The sequence below is a fragment of the Panulirus ornatus genome, chromosome 3 (genome assembly GCF_036320965.1).
Source record: "Panulirus ornatus isolate Po-2019 chromosome 3, ASM3632096v1, whole genome shotgun sequence".
NCBI lineage: Eukaryota > Metazoa > Arthropoda > Malacostraca > Decapoda > Palinuridae > Panulirus > Panulirus ornatus.
The window spans coordinates 6,859,485-6,881,158 of record NC_092226.1 but is presented as its reverse complement, the minus strand read 5'-3'; the positions used below and the strand labels follow the sequence as shown (position 1 = coordinate 6,881,158).

The 21,674-nt window shown below is 39.3% G+C and overlaps 1 protein-coding gene across 3 annotated transcripts in view; it reads left to right on the top strand.

Annotated features, from left to right (window-relative positions):
• Positions 1-20,444, top strand: part of LOC139760194 (serine incorporator 3-like) — a 35,796-nt gene extending 15,352 nt beyond the window's left edge. For 2 of the 3 annotated variants that reach the window (XM_071683139.1, XM_071683132.1), the window contains one exon: positions 5,880-10,199. In XM_071683139.1, coding sequence (XP_071539240.1) covers positions 5,880-6,664 — 785 coding nt within the window. In that variant the 3' untranslated portion in view covers positions 6,665-10,199. Of the gene's footprint in view, positions 1-5,879; positions 10,200-20,174 lie in introns of those variants that run through there. The other variant, XM_071683145.1, reaches the window with a different exon arrangement.
• The last annotated feature ends 1,230 nt before the right edge of the window (positions 20,445-21,674 follow it).

Genomic DNA, 21,674 nt, shown 5'->3' with positions numbered 1-21,674 from the left:
AGGGTAGTGAGTGGTGGGATGAAGTAAGATTGTTAGTGAACGAGAAGAGAGAGGCATTTGGACGAATTTTGCAGGGAAATAATGCGAATGACTGGGAGATATATAAAAGAATGAGGCAGGAGGTCAAGAGAAAGGTGCAAGAGGTAAAAAAGAGGGCAAATGAGAGTTGGGGTGAGAGAGTATCATTAAATTTTAGGGAGAATAAAAAGATGTTTTGGAAGGAGGTAAATAAAGTGTGTAAGACAAGGAAACAAATGGGAACATCAGTGAAGGGGCCAAATGGGGAGGTAATAACAAGTAGTGGTGATGTGAGGAGATGGAGTGAGTATTTTGAAGGTTTGTTTAATGTGTTTGATGATAGAGTGGCAGATATAGGGTGTTTTGGTTGAGGTGGTGTGCAAAGTGAGAGGGTTAGGGAGAATGATTTGGTAAACAGATAAGAGGTAGTAAAAGCTTTGTGGAAGATGAAAGCTGGCAAGGCAGCAGGTGTGGATGGTATTGCAGTGGAATTTATTAAAAAAGGGGGTGACTGCATTGTTGACTGGTTGGTAAGGTTATTTAAAGTATGTATGACTCATGGTTATTAGGTACAGTAGGGTTGAGGGTCAAGTCAATTGGGAGGTAAGTTTGAATGGAGAAAAACTGGAGGAAGTAAAGTGTTTTAGATATCTGGGAGTGGATCTGGCAGCGGATGGAACCATGGAAGCGGAAGTGGATCATAGGGTGGGGGAGGGGGCGAAAATTCTGGGAGCCTTGAAGAATGTGTGGAAGTCGAGAACATTATCTCGTAAAGCAAAAATGGGTATGTTTGAAGGAATAGTGGTTCCAACAATGTTGTATGGTTGCGAGGCGTGGGCTATGGATAGAGTTGTGCGCAGGAGGATGGATGTGCTGGAAATGAGAAGTTTGAGGACAATGTGTGGTGTGAGGTGGTTTGATCGAGTAAGTAATGTAAGGGTAAGAGAGATGTGTGGAAATAAAGAGAGTGTGGTTGAGAGAGCAGAAGAGGGTGTTTTGAAATGGTTTGGGCACATGGAGAGAATGAGTGAGGAAAGATTGACCAAGAGGATATATGTGTCAGAGGTGGAGGGAACGAGGAGAAGTGGGAGACCAAATTGGAGGTGGAAAGATGGAGTGAAAAAGATTTTGTGTGATTGGGGCCTGAACATGCAGGAGGGTGAAAGGAGGGCAAGGAATAGAGTGAATTGGATTGATGTGGTATACCAGGGTTGACGTGCTGTCAGTGGATTGAATCAGGGCATGTGAAGCGTCTGGGGTAAACCATGGAAAGCTGTGTAGGTATGTATATTTTGCGTGTGTGGACGTATGTATATACATGTGTATGGGGGTGGGTTGGGCCATTTCTTTCGTCTGTTTCCTTGCGCTACCTCGCAAACGCGGGAGACAGCGGCAAAAAAAAAAAAAAAAGACTCATGGTGAGGTGCCTGAGGATTGGTGGAATGCTTGCATAGTGCCATTGTACAAATGCAAAGGGGATAAAAGTGAGTGCTCAAATTACAGAGGCATAAGTTTTGGAAAGAGGGGCAAGGATGAAGTCTGTTGGGGATGAGAGAGCTTGGGAAGTGAGTCAGTTGTTGTTCGCTGATGATACAGCGCTGGTGGCTGATTCATGTGAGAAACTGCAGAAGCTGGTGACTGAGTTTGGTAAAGTGTGTGAAAGAAGAAAGTTAAGAGTAAATGTGAATAAGAGCAAGGTTATTAGGTACAGTAGGGTTGAGGGTCAAGTCAATTGGGAGGTGAGTTTGAATGGAGAAAAACTGGAGGAAGTGAAGTGTTTTAGATATCTGGGAGTGGATCTGGCAGCGGATGGAACCATGGAAGCGGAAGTGGATCATAGGGTGGGGGAGGGGGCGAAAATTCTGGGAGCCTTGAAGAATGTGTGGAAGTCGAGAACATTATCTCGGAAAGCAAAAATGGGTATGTTTGAAGGAATAGTGGTTCCAACAATGTTGTATGGTTGCGAGGCGTGGACTATGGATAGAGTTGTGCACAGGAGGATGGATGTGCTGGAAATGAGATGTTTGAGGACAATGTGTGGTGTGAGGTGGTTTGATCGAGTAAGTAACGTAAGGGTAAGACAGATGTGTGGAAATAAAAAGAGCGTGGTTGAGAGAGCAGAAGAGGGTGTTTTGAAATGGTTTGGTCACATGGAGAGAATGAGTGAGGAAAGATTGACCAAGAGGATATATGTGTCGGAGGTGGAGGGAACGAGGAGAAGAGGGAGACCAAATTGGAGGTGGAAAGATGGAGTGAAAAAGATTTTGTGTGATCGGGGCCTGAACATGCAGGAGGGTGAAAGGAGGGCAAGGAATAGAGTGAATTGGAGCGATGTGGTATACCGGGGTTGACGTGCTGTCAGTGGATTGAATCAAGGCATGTGAAGCGTCTGGGGTAAACCATGGAAAGCTGTGTAGGTATGTATATTTGCGTGTGTGGACGTATGTATATACATGTGTATGGGGGTGGGTTGGGCCATTTCTTTCGTCTGTTTCCTTGTGCTACCTCGCAAACGCGGGAGACAGCGACAAAGCAAAAAAAAAAAAAAAAAAAAAAAAAAGTTTGTTGAGTATTCCTGGGAAATTATATGGGAGGGCATTAATTTAGAGGGTGAAGGCATGTACAGAGCATCAGATTGGGGAAGAGCAGTGTGGTCTCAGAAGTGGTAGAGGATGTGTGGATCAGGTGTTTGCTTTGAAGAATGTATGTGAGAATTACTTAGAAAAGCAAATGGATTTGTATGTAGCATTTATGGATCTGGAGAAGGCATATGATAGAGTTGATAGAGATGCTCAGGGGAAGGTATTAAGAATATATGGTGTGGGAGGCAAGTTGTTAGAAGCAGTGAAAAGTTTTTATCGAGGATGTAAGGCATGTGTACGACTAGGAAGAGAGGAAAGTGATTGGTTCTCAGTGAATGTTATGAAATAGTATGAAAAAAAGTATATACCTATATTTTTTATACATATTCGCCATTTCCTGCATTAGTGAGGTAGCATTAAGAACAGAGGATTGCATACATATACATACACATAGACATATACATATACACATGTACATATTTATACATGCTTGCCTTCATCCATTCCCAGTGCCACTACTTCCTGCATCAGCATGGTAGTTCCAGGAAAACTGACATAAAAGGCCACATTCATTCATACAAAGCTGTCATGTGCAATACACCAAAACCAGAGTTTCCTATCCACATCCAGGCCTTGTAGACCTTTCCATGGTTTACCCCAGACGTTTCACATGCCCTGGTTCAGTCCATTGACAGCACGTCAATCCAGATTTACCACATTTTTCCAATTCACTCTGTTCCTTGTATGCCTCTCACCCTCCTGTATGTTCAGCCCCAGTCACTCAGAATCTTTTTCATTCCATTTTTGCATCTCCAGTTTGGTCTTCCGCTTCTCTTTGTTCCCTCCACATCTGTTACATATATCCTCTTTGTAAACCTTTCCTCACTCATTCTCTCCATGTATCCAAACCATTTCAACACACCCTCTTCTGCTCTCTCAACCACACACTTTTTGTTTCCACACATATCTCTTACCCTTTCATTACTCACTCGATCAAACCACCTCACACCTCATATTGTCCTCGAACATTTCATTTACAACACATCCATCCTCATTCGTACAACCCTATCTATAGCCCATGCCTCTTAATCGTGTAATTTTGTTGGAACTACTATTCCTTGAAACATACCCATTTTTGCTTTTTGAGATAACATTCTTTCCACACATTTTTCATTGCTCCTTTAACCTTTGCCCCCTCCCCACCCTATGAATCACTTCCACTTCCATGCTTCCATTTGCTGCTAAGTCCACTCCCAGATATCTAAAATACTTCATTTCCTCCACTTTTTCTCCATTCATATCTACATCCCAGCTAACTTATTCCTTATTCACATTTACTCTTAGCTTTCTTCTTTCACACACTTTACCAAACTCAGTCACCAACTTCTGCAGTTTCTCACCCAACTCAGCCTCCAGCGTGCTATCATCAGCGAACAACAACAGACTCACTTCCCAAACCCTCTCATCCACAACAGACTGCATACTTGCCCATCTCTCCAAAACTCTTGCATTCACCTCCCTAACAACCCCATCCATAAACAAATTTAACAACCATGGAGACATCACACACCCCTGCCAGAAACCGACATTGACTGGGAACCACTCACTCTTTTCCTACTCGTACACATGTCTTACATCCTCGATAAAAACTTTTCACTGCTTCTAGCAATTTACCTCCCACACCATATTCTCTTAATACCTTCCACAGAGCATCTCTATCAACTCTATCATATGCCTTCTCCAGATCCATAAATACTGCATACAAATCTGTCTGCTTTTTTAAGTATTTCTCACTTACATTCTTCAAAGCAAACACCTGATCCACTTATCCTCTACCACTTCTGAAACCACACTGCTCCTCCCCTATCTGGTGCTCTGTACGAGCCTTGACCCTCTCGATCAATACCTTCACATATGATTTCCCAGGAATACTCAACAAACTTATACCTCTGTAATTTGAACACTCACCTTTATCCCCTTTGCCTTTGTACAATGACACTATACATGCATTCCGCCAATCCTCAGGCACTTCACCATGAACCATATATTCATTGAATATCCTCACTAACCAGTGAACAACACACTCACCCCCTTTTTTAATAAATTCTTTAGCAATACCATCCAAACCCACTGCTTAGCCAGCTTTCATCTTCTGCAAAGCTTTCACTACCTCTTCTCTGTTTACCAAATCATTTTCCCTAACCCTTTCACTTTGCACACCACCTCGACTAAAACACCCTATATCTGCCACTCCATCATCACACACATTCAACAAACCTTCAAAATACTCACTCCTTCTCCCTCTCACTTCATTACTACTTGTTATTAACTCCCCATTTGTCCTCTTCACCAGTGTTCCCATTTGTTCTCTTGTCTTACACACTTTATTTACCTCCTTCCAAAACATCTTTTTATTTTCCCTAAGATTTAATGATACTCTCTCACCCCAACTCTCATTTGCCCTCTTTTTCATCTCTTGCACCTTTCTCTTGACCTCTTGCTTCTTTCTTTTATACGTCTCCCATTCATTTGCACTATTTCCGTGCAAGAATCATTCAAATGCCTCTCTCTTCTCTTTCACTAACAATCTTACTCCTTCATCCTACCACTCACTACCCTTTCTAATCTTTATGTGTGTATATGTATGTGTATGTGAGTGGGTGAATCCTTTCTTTGGCTGTTTCCTGGCTTCAAACCCTAGGGATCATAGAGATTCTTTAAAGGCTCACCTGATGATTGAACCTAGGGAGAAGCATTATATAAAACCTGAAAGAATTTCCAAAAAGGGATACTAAATTTGTGTAAATCGTATTACAGGCAAATAAGGTACATGTACAATATGTTTTTAATGTCAATAGAATGATTTGTTGTGGTTTGTGCTACACTCCAACTCTACCTGTATATTTTCTCCTTTCTGGTGAGGGCTTGTATAGCAGGGATGTTCTAAGTGGTAGGGCTGCCTTCAGTCGGTTGGCTTTGGGAATTTTTTTTCATATTTAGTTCTTCACTAACTAACAACCAATAATTGATACCATAGATTAGTTGATGGTAACTTTTTTCACAAATCTGGCTATCTATTGAATTAGAGGTCCAGTTGTGAGCCAAGAAGGACTTTTCTGGTACTGTACCCACATGTGCAGAAAAAGTCTCTTTACACAAAACTGCCTTTCATTTGAAATCTGTAGATAATGATTGTAAATTTAGCTCTTATTACTTGCTAAAAGTCACTTCATGTGTTTGAATTGGTTGTAATCATCACCATTTCTCGTTTATCTCCAGGGCCCAAAGATTTTCGTCTTAGACTTCTCCACTCTTCCCTTATTTCATTGTACGTCATGTACCTCACTTGGACTGCCATTGCAAGTGTTCCTCACAATTACCGAAACTCTGACAAGTGGGAGAACTCTAGTGTTTGGATTGGTGCTGGACATGATGTCAGATCTGATTATCCTGATGACGATGATGATGATGATGATGGTGAAGGTGATGGTAATGAAGAAAAAATATGGGCAGAGGAAATCCTTCCTTATGTGAGTCTAGCACTTACCTTAATCACAGTTATGTATTCTGTTGTACGCACAGCCACTCCAGATAATTGCCAGGCCATTGAATTTCCCAGTTGTCCCTCACGTCAGAGTATTCAGCGCTATGATGTTGAGGATATAGGGGGACAGAAAGTGGTTCGTAATGAAAGTAATGGATTAGCCTATAGTTATCCGCTGTTTCACGTTATGCTTAGTCTTGCTACTCTCTTCCTAATGATGAGCCTCACAGACTGGTATACACCATCCACTGCAAGACTGTTGACATTTGGACGCTCTTGGTCTGCTGTGTGGGTGAAAATGAGCTCAAGTTGGGTATGTCTTGTGATATATTTTACAGTTACAATATTTCCTACTATGCTTCCCAGTCGTAACTATCGCACTAGTCCAGTTAGTGGGAATATGGGTAATGGCTATGCAGGAAGTATTCGGGGTAGTTCCAGGAGTTTGGATGATGAAGCAGCGGTCCCTCTTTCACCAAGTAAACCAACAACCACAGTCCATCAAGAAACAACAGTTTAAATTAGAATTGATGTTAATGAAATTTTTTGATCATTGCTATGCAAGATGATTTTCATAATAACTGAGAGCATGTATCTCTGTTACATCTCTCTGAGCTAGGGGACAAATCTGATATAAGAATATTTTTGAATATCTCCTTTTAACTAAAGGACAACTGTGACATCTCTCTGAACTGATGCAAATTCATGTCAGACGTATGACTTCATTAAAGGATATTCAAAACCATACGCTACCTGATTAGAAGCACATCTTTTTATGATAACAGACAAATTCTTTTGACTATGTCGCAGAATATTTTCATGGCTCCTCTGAAGTACTGATTACATGAAATGTACCTTGAAAATACCAAATAGGTTTTATGTTTGAGACCCCTTTGTTGTGGTGTATGTTTACCATATTTATCTAAGGATGAGAATGGTACTTTCCCAATCGGTAACATGTAAGCCCTCTTGTAGTCACATAAGATCTGAATGAAACATGGAGAATTTTCAAAGGCATGTAAGTTGCTGAACTTCAAGAATCTTAATCTAAATAACAATTGTGCAAACAAATGTAAGAAAATTCTACATGTTGATTTGGCTCTTGAGCGAAGCAGGCATTTCTTTTTCCACTATAACTTCTTTAGACATAAGTTCTTATTTGGAAGGATCATTGCATGGCATGAATTGTTTCATTTGTTCTTCCAAGCCAATTGGTACATATTAGGATGACATGCTAACTGACTAGTCAGTCATTTTCCACATTTTTTGTCTATGCAGTGAGGTAAAGGTTGATAAGTATTTTATTTTATCTGTTGAATTGATTCATAGCATAGTATTATAAAAACACATGAAATAATGGCATACATAACTAAAAGAACAGGAACCTTTTATACATTGATTCAGGAAAGGTATGAATGTTGTAGATATATTTTGAAAGTACATGTAGTAATGCAGAAAGATATTTATTAGGCAGCTGATTAATTATTTGTTTATATATAATTACCCCAGGTTCAGTTTTTATGAAAGCATCCTGTGTTACCCAGGACCTTTCTAAAACACTCTTGCAGGCAAAGGCTGCCTTGTTAGCAGGGAAATGTAGACTCCTATGGAGTAAGAAATTCTTTGACGGGACTGTACTCCCAATGATATAACCTAGCCAGAGGTTGTTTTCCACTGACAGTGTGACCTTGAGCTGGTGGAGTCCAGTAACACCTAGCTAACTGATGAATCTCATGTATTTCTTATCAGCATACCTGTAGGTTCAACCAAGGGATGAAGCTCACAGATATATTGTAAAAGTACATTCAGTAACCCAGATAGATATTTACTTGGCAGCTGAGTGATAAATCTCACAAGTGCCTGTAGCTTCAGTAGAAGGATGAAGCTTACAGATCTATTGTAATAATGCATGCTGTAACCCAGAAAGATATGTACTGCAGCTGAATGATGAATCTCATTTTTATCTTATCAAAGTACCTGCAGGTTCATTGGAGGGATGGAGACTACATATCTGTAGTAAAGTACATGCAGTAACACAGAAAGATATTTTCTTGGCAGCTTCTTGATGAACCTCAAGTATATCTTACCAAAGTACCTGTAAGTTGAGCAGAGGAAGAAATCTTACTGGCAAGTGCATCAGAGGTAGAAGAAAACCTTATATAATGAACACAGTATGATTAAGAATGGAGGATTTTGATAAGCTGGTATATTCTGCAGGGAGAATCCCTTTCTGGAAGCTCTAGGCATGGACTGTACCTAAGCCTGCTTGATAGTGCCCTAAAAGTTTGTTGAGAAACCTACTTGTGATTGTTGATATTTACTTGGCAACTTAATGATGAATCTCATATATTTATCAAAGTACCTCTATGTTCAGCAAAGGGATTAAGCTTACAGATTTGTTGTGAAAGTGCATACTATAACCCTGAAAGATCTTTTCTTAGCAACTCCCTGATGAATCTCAAGTATATCTTATCACAGTATCTGTAGGTTTTGCAGAGGAATGATTTCACAAGCACAGACATCAAAGGTAAAAGAAATAATAATGGCCAGGTAGCAGGATTTGTAACGAACTTACTTTGATCATGATGGAGGATTTTGACTTAGTGGTATACACTGTAGGGAGAATCGCTTTCCAGTAACTCTGGGTATGAACTCTGACTGAGCATGCTTGACAGTGCCCTGATACAATTTATTGAGAAAGCTGCTTGTGACATGAAAACTTTAGATGTAGTTGTAGATATTAAGTTGTAGCTGAATGATGAATCTCATGTATATCTTATCAGAGTACCTTTAGGTTCAATGGAGGGATGAAGCTTATGGATCTGTTGTAAGAGTGCATGCAGTAACCCAGAAAGATATTTTCTTGGCAGCTTCTTTATGAATCTCAAGTATATCTCATCAGAGTATCTGTAGGTTCAGTATAGGAATATATCTCACATGCACAGACATCAAAGGTAGAAGAAATACATATAATCAGTGAGCTGGAATTTGTAAAGAACTTAAATTGATTATGATAGAGGATTTTGACATGCTCTGAGCATGAACTCTACCGAGACTTGCTTGATAGTGCCCTCGGACAATTCACTGAGAAACTTTCTTTTGACATGAACTTAGTAGACTTAGTTCTGGCTGCAGATGAAGATCTTACCTCTAATGCTGTAGTTGAAGTGTTTGGTGTGAGTGATCACTGACATGACACTTTTGAGGTAGCTTTCAACACATTCATAAAATAATACCAGATTGTAGACTTACAAATTTTATATATCTTTGGAGTGAACAAGAATGACATTATCATTGAAAACAGTATGAACAGAGCTTGGAAGAGCTTCAGAAAGATATTTAAAGTAATACTGTATATAGAACATATGTGCCTGTGCATAGCAGACAGTCATTTACCAGAATTGAGCCAAATTGCTGAAACAGTGAAATAAAGAACTACCTGTTTTCCAAGATAGTACACAGGAAACTCAAATGGAACAGTAATCAGCATGAAAAAGTAAGTTACATAAGTTTACGCAGAAAAACTAAAAACTTATTTGGTACACAGGAAACTCAAATGGAACAGTAATCAGCATTGAAAAAGTAAGTTACATAAGTTTATGCAGAAAAACTAAAAACTTATTTGTCAGTAATAAATGTGATACCTTGCATCCTGCAGACGTTTTACCTGTGTGTCTGGCAGCTACAAATATTAACATGTACTAACATGGGAAGAAAGAAGATGAGATTTTACTGAAAGTAGTGAAATAGAGGAATACGATGATACTCATCATGAAGAATTATTTAGGCCCAATTCAGGCCCCATGATGGCTGTTACATGATAGAATTATACTCACAAGAAGGGTAACAAACTGCCATACTGCTAAGAAAACTGAGGGATTGCAGCAGATAAGGGAACTTTTATCTTTTGAGTTGTTTTGTGTCTCTTTACGTTATGTTGAATTAATATGATTCCCTATTTTTTCATCTTTCGTTTTTTTGCAAAAATACTTCAGGCTGGGGGAATGGGAAATACATGAAGCTTAGAATGTAAAGGGTTTGTGTCTTTGTCAGCAGATGTGGTCCCTTCCCTTGTTTGATTTTGTGAATTTGGTATTTTTTTTTAAACTGTATATAAGTGGCTAAATGGTGGTGTACAGTTATTAGTAGTGGAGGCCACTATAATTTTTTTTTTTACTTTTTAGAAACCTGGAGAAAGAGCTTGGGAGTATATTTATCTTCACTATAGGTAAAACTTACCATTACAGTCACTTTTTTTTGTTATTGTTATCTGTGTAACAACAGTACAGGATGCAATCATATTTCCTTGCGATAGACTTTTTATTACCTTTTTTAGTAACATGTGATTTTGATTTGAATGAGTGCCATTTATTGCCATGCAGTTGGTTACATAGATTGTTTGCAAGGCACAAAACTATATGGTTATCCATACTCATCCTCGTACGTTATATTTACCGATAACATATTTGTGCAGTTAATGAGACAGAAACCTCATGTTGGCCGTCCATAACTGTGTTGCCTTTTCAGATTTGATGTTAATGTGCACTTTGTAAAATTCTGAAAATAGTAGAACTTAGTCTCCTATTAACATTGTAGTTCTTGTTATACATTAATTTATAACAATTGCAGGGTAGTAGCTGGAGTATGGTGTGAATTTTTGGGTCAGATAAATGTTGGTTAACAAAGGATGTAGGTTGTCTCAATTTAGGTAGTTCACCACTCATTATAATTCTGCATGCCAGCTTAATTAAACTGACCCATTGGTTGTTGATTGTACTGCTCACAAATGCTTTGCAGATGTCAGTTGTCTGTAAAACCTCAGTACAACACTTTTCAGCAGTATTTCCTTTTTCAGCTGCCTTGGCATTTGAATAGGTTGTATTGTTTTCCTTGTTTTAATTCAGTAAGCATCACTAGTTAGTGGCTATGCACAAAGAGAATATATATATGGCTGCTGTTGTTACTGGAGGTTTCAAGACTTTGTGGGTTAGTGCAGATACATATGTATTTTATGTCATAATGGGAATCTAATGCGGTCTTCTGTTGAGGAATTTTGTGGTCAGTAGCCTGTCTACAGTTTTGTAAGTATTCACTTTTGTCTAATGATACAGACAAACGAGAATGAGAATTTTAACTCACTGTCCATGTGTAAGTAGTCCTTCCGGTAATGTGCCACATTGTCATAACAGTTTCTTTTAACTAGTCAACAAATTAGATATAATCCACTCATTTCCTTGTGTACAGTATATAATAAGACAATATGACTAGATAATAAAGAGATTAAAATGGCATTTCTGAAATGTACATGTGGTATGTTCAGTGTTTTATCATTTATTAATTCCTTGGAGAAAAGGGAATTACACAGGCATTGACATAATTTGTTGATATTGTTGTTTTAGTTTTGTGTCATCATAATAGATTAATGTGTAAATGTAGTATATATATATTTATATATATTATACATGGGGATAGGGGAGAAAGAATACTTCCCATGTATTCCCTGCGTGTTGTAGGTGATTAAGAGGGGTAGGACAGGGGACTGGAAATCCTCCCCTCCAGTTTTTACTTTTCCAAAAGAAGGAACAGAGAAGGGGGCAAAGTGAGGATTTTTTCCTCTAAGGCTCACTTCTGTGTTCTTGACACTACCTCACTAATGCAGGAAATGGCGAATACGTATGGAAAAATAGATATATACATCTGTACATGACAGCTAGAGACTGAGTGAACGAATGTGTTCTTTGTTGTTTTTCCTAGTGCTACCTCGCGCACATGCGGGGGGAGGGTGGTTTTCATTTCATGTGTGGTGGGGTGGCGACGGGAATGAATAAGGGCAGACAGTATGAATTATGTACATATGTATATATGTATATGTCTGTGTGTGTATACATATGTATACATTGAGTTTTTTTTTTTTTATTTTCTCCCGCGTTTGCGAGGTAGTGCAAGGAAACAGACGAAAGAAATGGCCCAACCCACCCCCATACACATGTATATACATACATCCACACACGCAAATATACATACCTACACAGCTTTCCATGGTTTACCCCAGACACTTCACATGCCCTGATTCAATCCACTGACAGCACGTCAACCCCGGTATACCACATCGATCCAATTCACTCTATTCCTTGCCCTCCTTTCACCCTCCTGCATGTTCAGGCCCCTGATCACACAAAATCTTTTTCACTCCATCTTTCCACCTCCAATTTGGTCTCCCACTTCTCCTCGTTCCCTCCACCTCTGACACATATATCCTCTTGGTCAATCTTTCCTCACTCATTCTCTCCTTGTGCCCAAACCATTTCAAAACACCCTCTTCTGCTCTCTCAACCACACTCTTTTTATTTCCACACATCTCTCTTACCCTTACGTTACTTACTCGATCAAACCACCTCACACCACACATTGTCCTCAAACATCTCATTTCCAGCACATCCATCCTCCTGCGCACAACTCTATCCATAGCCCACGCCTCGCAACCATACAACATTGTTGGAATCACTATTCCTTCAAACATACCCATTTTTGCTTTCCAAGATAATGTTCTCAACTTCCACACATTCTTCAAGGCTCCCAGAATTTTCGCCCCCTCCCCCATCCTATGATCCACTTCCGCTTCCATGGTTCCATCCGCTGCCAGATCCACTCCCAGATATCTAAAACACTTCACTTCCTCCAGTTTTTCTCCATTCAAACTTACCTTCCAATTGACTTGACCCTCAACCCTACTGTACCTAATAACCTTGCTCTTATTCACATGTACTCTTAACTTTCTTCTTTCACACACTTTACCAAACTCAGTCACCAGCTTCTGCAGTTTCTCACATGAATCAGCCACCAGCGCTGTATCATCAGCGAACAACAACTGACTCACTTCCCAAGCTCTCTCATCCCCAACAGACTTCATACTTGCCCCTCTTTCCAAAACTCTTGCATTCACCTCCCTAACAACCCCATCCATAAACAAGTTAAACAACCATGGAGACATCACACACCCCTGCCGCAAACCTACATTCACTGAGAACCAATCACTTTCCTCTCTTCCTACACATACACATGCCTTACATCCTTGATAAAAACTTCACTGCTTCTAACAACTTGCCTCCCACACCATATATTCTTAATACCTTCCGCAGAGCATCTCTATCAACTCTGTCATATGCCTTCTCCAGATTCTTAAATGCTACATACAAATCCATTTGCTTTTCTAAGTATTTCTCACATACATTCTTCAAAGCAAACACCTGATCCACACATCCTCTACCACTTCTGAAACCACACTGCTTTTCCCCAATCTGATGCTCTGTACATGCCTTCACCCTCTCAATCAATACCCTCCCATATAATTTACCAGGAATACTCAACAAACTTATACCTCTGTAATTTGAGCACTCACTCTTATCCCCTTTGCCTTTGTACAATGGCACTATGCACGCATTCCGCCAATCCTCAGGCACCTCACCATGAGTCATACATACATTAAATAACCTTACCAACCAGTCAGTAATACAGTCACCCCCTTTTTTTAATAAATTCCACTACAATACCATCCAAACCTGCTGCCTTGCCGGCTTTCATCTCCCGCAAAGCTTTTACTACCTCTTCTCTGTTTACCAAATCATTTTCCCTAACCCTCTCACTTTGCACACCACCTCGACCAAAACACCCTATATCTGCCACTCTATCATCAAACACATTCAACAAACCTTCAAAATACTCACTCCATCTCCTTCTCACATCACCACTACTTGTTATCACCTCCCCATTTGTGCCCTTCACTGAAGTTCCCATTTGCTCCCTTGTCTTATGCACTTTATTTACCTCCTTCCAGAACATCTTTTTATTCTCCCTAAAATTTAATGATACTCTCTCACCCCAACTCTCATTTGCCCTCTTTTTCACCTCTTGCACCTTTCTCTTGACCTCCTGTCTCTTTCTTTTATACATCTCCCACTCAATTGCATTTTTTCCCTGCAAAAATCGTCCAAATGCCTCTCTCTTCTCTTTCACTAATAATCTTACTTCTTCATCCCACCACTCACTACCCTTTCTAATCAACCCACCTCCCACTCTTCTCATGCCACAAGCATCTTTTGTGCAATCCATCACTGATTCCCTAAATACATCCCATTCCTCCCCCACTCCCCTTACTTCCATTGTTCTCACCTTTTTCCATTCTGTACTCAGTCTCTCCTGGTACTTCCTCACACAAGTCTCCTTCCCAAGCTCACTTACTCTCACCACCCTCTTCACCCCAACATTCACTCTTCTTATATTTATATATTATTATTTTTTTTTATTATACTTTGTCGCTGTCTCCCGCGTTTGCGAGGTAGCGCAAGGAAACAGACGAAAGAAATGGCCCACCCCCCGCCCCCCATACACATGTATATACATACGTCCACACACGCAAATATACATACCTACACAGCTTTCCATGGTTTACCCCAGACGCTTCACATGCCTTGATTCAATCCACTGACAGCACGTCAACCCTGGTATACCACATCGCTCCAATTCACTCTATTCCTTGCCCTCCTTTCACCCTCCTGCATGTTCAGGCCCCGATCACACAAAATCTTTTTCACTCCATCTTTCCACCTCCAATTTGGTCTCCCTCTTCTCCTCGTTCCCTCCACCTCCGACACATATATCCTCTTGGTCAATCTTTCCTCACTCATTCTCTCCATGTGCCCAAACCACTTCAAAACACCCTCTTCTGCTCTCTCAACCATGCTCTTTTTATTTCCACACATCTCTCTTACCCTTACGTTACTCACTCGATCAAACCACCTCACACCACACATTGTCCTCAAACATCTCATTTCCAGCACATCCATCCTCCTGCGCACAACTCTATCCATAGCCCACGCCTCGCAACCATACAACATTGTTGGAACCATATATATATATATGTTCTTGGCGCTACCTCGCTAGGGCAGGAAATGGCGGGTAGTTTGAAAGAAAAAAGAAAGAAAGAAATATATATATATATATATATATATATATATATATATATATATATATATATATATATATGTATGTTTGAAGGAGACAGCGACAAAGTATGATAAATATAAATAAATATAAATATATATATATATATATATATATATATATATATATATATATATATATATATGGGAGCGGGGGGCTGGAAATCCTCCCCTCTCGGGTTTTTTTTTAATTTTCCAGGGAGCGGGGGGCTGGAAATCCTCCCCTCTCGGTTTTTTTTAATTTTCCAAAAGAAGGAACAGAGAATTGGGCCAGGTGAGGGTATTCCCTCAAAGGCCCAGTCCTCTGTTCTTAACGCTACCTCGCAAATGCGGGAAATGGCGAAGTTTAAAAAAAAAAAAAAAAGAAAAAAAATATATATATATATATATATATATATATATATATATATTTATATTTATTTATATTTATCATACTTTGTCGCTGTTTAATTTGTTTATGGATGGGGTTGTAAGGGAGGTAAATGCAAGAGTCCTGGAAAGAGGGGCAAGTATGAAGTCTGTTGGGGATGAGAGAGCTTGGGAAGTGAGTCAGTTGTTGTTCGCTGATGATACAGCGCTGGTGGCTGATTCATGTGAGAAACTGCAGAAGCTGGTGACTGAGTTTGGTAAAGTGTGTGGAAGAAGAAAGTTGAGAGTAAATGTGAATAAGAGCAAGGTTATTAGGTACAGTAGGGGTGAGGGTCAAGTCAATTGGGAGGTGAGTTTGAATGGAGAAAAACTGGAGGAAGTGAAGTGTTTTAGATATCTGGGAGTGGATCTGTCAGCGGATGGAACCATGGAAGCGGAAGTGGATCATAGGGTGGGGGAGGGGGCGAAAATTTTGGGAGCCTTGAAAAATGTGTGGAAGTCGAGAACATTATCTCGGAAAGCAAAAATGGGTATGTTTGAGGGAATAGTGGTTCCAACAATGTTGTATGGTTGCGAGGCGTGGGCTATGGATAGAGATGTGCGCAGGAGGATGGATGTGCTGGAAATGAGATGTTTGAGGACAATGTGTGGTGTGAGGTGGTTTGATCGAGTAAGTAACGTAAGGGTAAGAGAGATGTGTGGAAATAAAAAGAGCGTGGTTGAGAGAGCAGAAGAGGGTGTTTTGAAATGGTTTGGGCACATGGAGAGAATGAGTGAGGAGAGATTGACCAAGAGGATATATGTGTCGGAGGTGGAGGGAACGAGGAGAAGAGGGAGACCAAATTGGAGGTGGAAAGATGGAGTGAAAAAGATTTTGTGTGATCGGGGCCTGAACATGCAGGAGGGTGAAAGGAGGGCAAGGAATAGAGTGAATTGGAGTCATGTGGTATACCGGGGTTGACGTGCTGTCAGTGGATTGAATCAAGGCATGTGAAGCGTCTGGGGTAAACCATGGAAAGCTGTGTAGGTATGTATATTTGCGTGTGTGGACGTGTGTATGTACATGTGTATGGGGGGGGGGGGTTGGGCCATTTCTTTCGTCTGTTTCCTTGCGCTACCTCGCAAACGCGGGAGACAGCGACAAAGTATAAAAAAAAAAAAAAAATATATATATATATATATATATATATATATATATATATATATATATATATATTTATATATACACAGTGTATATGCAAAAAATCCTCAGGAAAATGAAACCTGACAAGTTCACAAGTTCACTTTTGTGTAATGATCATATCGTCATATCAAACAGTCAGTTCATATACAAGGAAGAGATGTATCTATGACACCATTGGTATATGGTGTTGCTTGTTTACCAAATGGCATCCTAGCTATGTCTCATCATTGTATATCAACTAACTGTTATATTTCTTGTGTCTCCCCTGATGATGTGATCATTACACAAAAGTGCACTTGGGAACTTATCGTGTTTCATTTCCCATTGGACTTATAGGAGTATATTATATGCATATTTCTTTTTTTCCTTATACATATTCACCATTTCCTGCATCAGTAAGGTGGCATTAAGAACAGATGACTGAGCGTTTGTTGGAAAAATCCTAATTTTGCCCCCTTCTTTGTTCCTTCTTTTGGAAAAGTAAAACCAGAGGGAAGGATTTCCAGCCCCCCCAATCCCGTCCGCTGTAGTCACCTTCTATGACTCACAGGAAGACATGGGAAGTATTCTTTCTTCCCTATCCCCAGGGATAACATACATATGTATATTATTAGCTTTTAAAAATTATACAGCACGTTTGTTTTGCATTATTTGTTAGGATAGAAGACTGAAGCACTACTGTAGATGATGTGCTTATTCCCGTTGCAAAATTTATTTCACGTATGAATAGATATGTATTATTTGTTTTATTTATATTTAGTAGGTTAATAGATGCATGGTTAGCAACTTATCTTTCAAGGCAGCTGGGACATGAAACAATAAGCTAAACTGCCTCAGCAAAGTATTAATCATCTATCAGACAGCTACATATTGCAGATTTTGATACAAGGTAATGTTGATGGTTATTTCATCTTAGGGACACTAACGAGCTAATAATGAGGATGCCACTTGACACTTAGACACCGCCAAAGAAAGTCATCAATGGAAAGCTCTTATTTTCTTGAATTGAAATAGCCTACTGTACAGTTACCATTTGGTAAGGAACTTTGTACTTTGCTCATCACTTATACTGTAGGAGGAGTTGTTCATGTTCATTATTTAGTTAGGTAACACTAGGGTTATTATTAGATAGTATCAGAAGTTCATGTGGTAAATTGACTGATAAGGACCTTAAGTGGTATCTTAAGTCTATCTATCTATCTCTCTATATCTTTGATGCCTGTTCCCCTCTGGAACTCCCTCATTAAGGTGGCCACAGCAATGGAGTCTCCACAACTGATGAACTCCACTGCCACTTCTTAACCTTTAGTGCCTTACCCTTAACAGGCCACTGGCAGAGTGCAACTCTAGTGCTGTGTTTGCTGAGGCTTCTGTCTAATGTTCCTGCTGACTACTTCTATCTAATGCCCCTACTGACTACTACCTAATGTTTCTACTTAAATGTTTCTACCTACTACTTCTGTCTATTGCTCCTACCATTTTGCAGGGTTTACACTTAGCACTCACTACAGGAAAATCTAAAGTTATGAAGAATAAGTTGTTTGAGTTCAGTTTTGTCAAGTGTTATGTGTGACAAGGAAAGATTGTATGTTTGTAGACAGAATACCAGTTGTCCATGTTTAGGCAAGGCAGAGAGATAAGACAGCTACCTGGATCAGATTAGTGCAGCTTGACAACCACTGAAATGCTGGCTCACTATGCAGCCATCACTAACCCTCCTGATACCCAGGTGGTTAGTTCTGGTAATATACCTCCCTGGTTATTGGCTGCATACCAACTACTGCCTAGCAAGAACACCTTGGTGTTACGTCTTTGGGTAGGACTGCCTCTTCCTTCTCCACAGCCTCCATGTCATGGTAGCTTGGCTTACCATCATATTGTTTAGCCGCCTTGAAAGACTGGATGTTAACCAAGCATTTTTCAAGCTTGTCAATGTACAGAAAGGAGTCTCTCACTGCCAAAACAGGATCATGAATTCTCTGTAATACATAAAATGGTGAGTTGTAATATCATTAGGTTTATCATTTTGCAAAATAGCCCTACTAAGGCAGTAGTATCAGAAAACTGAGATAATGTAAATCTCATTAATGATGCTTTGATCTGACTCTTTAATCTAGTTGAAGCATCTCTTTTTTTTATGCACGCTGATCCTATTTTGAAGATGAGTAATCTTAACTGCACCTCTAAAGGTGTACGATTTAATCTGGTATTAAGTATTGGATTTACAGTACCAGATATACATAGCTCTGTTTCCAATTTTTGTACTGTTGATATATGAACATCCCATGCTAAATCTTGCAGCCACACACTGTAATAGGATTATGGAAGGGGTGCACTGTAGATATGAAAATTTATTTTCTCAATTGCTGGTGTTAGTTATGTGACAGTTTTTGTTCAGTAATAACTTTGGCGCATGTGATAATTTTTTCCTGTAAATGTATTGCAAGATGCAAATTGCCAATTGTGTTACTTCATTGTCATACTGCAGAACCAAACTGTTTTATTGAGGCAGTATGTTCTTTCAACAGTGCCTCCTTCTTGTATTTTAGTTCATTCTTATAGTGAATGACTTAAACAAATTCCTATGAAGTAGAAAACATGCGAATGTAGTTCTGTGAATAATGCATTTACCACAACAATATTGATTAGCATTTATCGTAAAGTTTTATATAAAACATACTTAAACAAGATCTTTTTATATACTTTTTTAAAGTTTGGGTTTTATGTGGAAATATTTTTATACCAACTTTGTAATTTTGTATTATGATTTTTATAAGCATATGATTAGTGAATAACAGAGTCACATATGTTGGCAAATGTCTGATTCAGAACTGTGCCTCATATTACAAATACTTTGGTTAAAGAATACATAACCATTTAATTTCCTTTATGGATGCATCTCTTTTGTAGTAGAATTATATATTAAGAAATGACAGGATGAATGGAGACTTTTGTGAAAAATATGATAATTCCTGCACAAAATGATGAAATAATGTGCTTAGTTGCACCATCATTGCTTGTTTCATTTTGAATAAATTTGTGAGTCAAAATATCTTCTATGAAATTTACCCTAACATTTTATGGATGATGGTTATAAGATTATTCATTGTATGTAATTCCCTTAACAAATGAAATTGGAGAGTTACATACATATTGTAGGGTAGTAAGATAGCAAGTTTAACTCAGGGAATTGTGCCTAGCAGCCCTTTGCTATACTATATGCTGGGGCTAGGAACCTCGCTTCAGCAAATTAATTGCCATGAAAGGTGCATGGGGCCTCAGATGTACGTGGCATGCCTGCAACCACTTACAACAAGATATTTAGATATACATTGCTGAGTAGAAGTTAGGAGAAATAAATGATGGCTGCCTGAGGATAGGTAGGATAATTTACATGAGGTAGAAAGAGCAAGCTCATGTACTTTGCCTTAGTTATGGTAGCATACACTAATGTTACAAATTGAATCTTTTGTCTTTAGGTCATAGTATGGGTTCCCTGTGGGTAAGCTACATGGTTCCCAAGATCAAGCATCTTTACTCATGACTGCTCAACTTGCCATTACCTCACTTGGGCCTGTTCCTGTGATAACTTGCCTCGAAGCATGGTCAGTTGGAATGTAAACCATTTTTTGTAATGCTGTAGTTATCACTTTCAGATTTGATAGATAGAACGCTTCTTGTCATCAGACAGAGTAGCTGCATTAACACAACTTACTAGATTTCCAAGGGCCATGAAAAATGAATTTAGTATCAAAAGAATTTCAGTTATCATCCCATCATTCAGCAAACAAAGCTTGTACCCATTTAGAATCAATGCAATGCCTCAACAATTGCAAATGCTTGAGAGGCATCAAATCTACAGTGCTCCAATTATAGTACTGTACATATATGCCATAGTGTACTATATGACATAGTGAAATGTTCCCTTTATGAGATACAGTATGGTAGATATTATGCATCTAGAATGGATCTAGTTTGTTGGTTGTGTGACCTTTAGGCCTGTCAGATAACATAATTTTGGAAGCACCAGTCTAAATAACTTGAGCACATTCTTCAGGTGTTCAAGATTATTGTAAGACCATGGGTACTTTCACTTTATGTATGGCCCCTTTGGTTTTGGTTTGATTAGAGGAATGTTGAACAATATTTTTCATATAGTCACTATTATGTGCATTAGTGAGGTTGCAATAGGAATAGAGGACTGGTCTCCCTTGCTCATGTGACCTCTGTATGTGTCATATAGATTGCACCAAAACTAGATCCCCCATACAAATCATTATCTGGTGTTCATTGATCTTTTCATATGGCCATTGAGAGTAAATCACCCCTTGTATACCACATCACTTCAGTACTCTCAATCCCATGTGCACCTCTCACTCTCCTGAATGTTCAGGGCCTGACAGTTTAAAGCCTTTTTTTGTTCCATCCTTTCATCTTCTCAGTCTTCCCATTCCCCTTTGCTCTCTACACTTATGACATGTATTTCTTTTAGTCTGTCTTTGCTCATCTTCATAAAGAACATTCCTAGAGTACAGGATGCCCAGGTGTAAGAGATGATTCATGGGCCCCCATCCACATGCATAAAATTGTTTCCTGGTGCTACCTCGAAATCACAGGAAATGGCGATCAAGTATAAATGATGAAATAATGATTTTGATAATAATAAGCAGGGGGTAGCGATGCTGTTTCCTGTGGGGCGGGGTAGCGCCAGAATGGATGAAAACAAGCACGAATATGTACATGTGTATAAACGTGTATGTGAATGACGCATGAGTTGAAATTAGAGCTGGGGTGAGCGGGTATCAGTATACTGAGCTGAAGGTTACTTTTTTTCTTATGCATTTGTATAACGAGAGCATTTACTTCAACTTCGCCAAAAGTGGATTACTAGCACCTTAGCAGAAAGCTGAGTGAAACGGGACACAACTTTGATTTTCTTTTTATTGCTACATTGATGATTCTAGATTCACCCAGTTTAT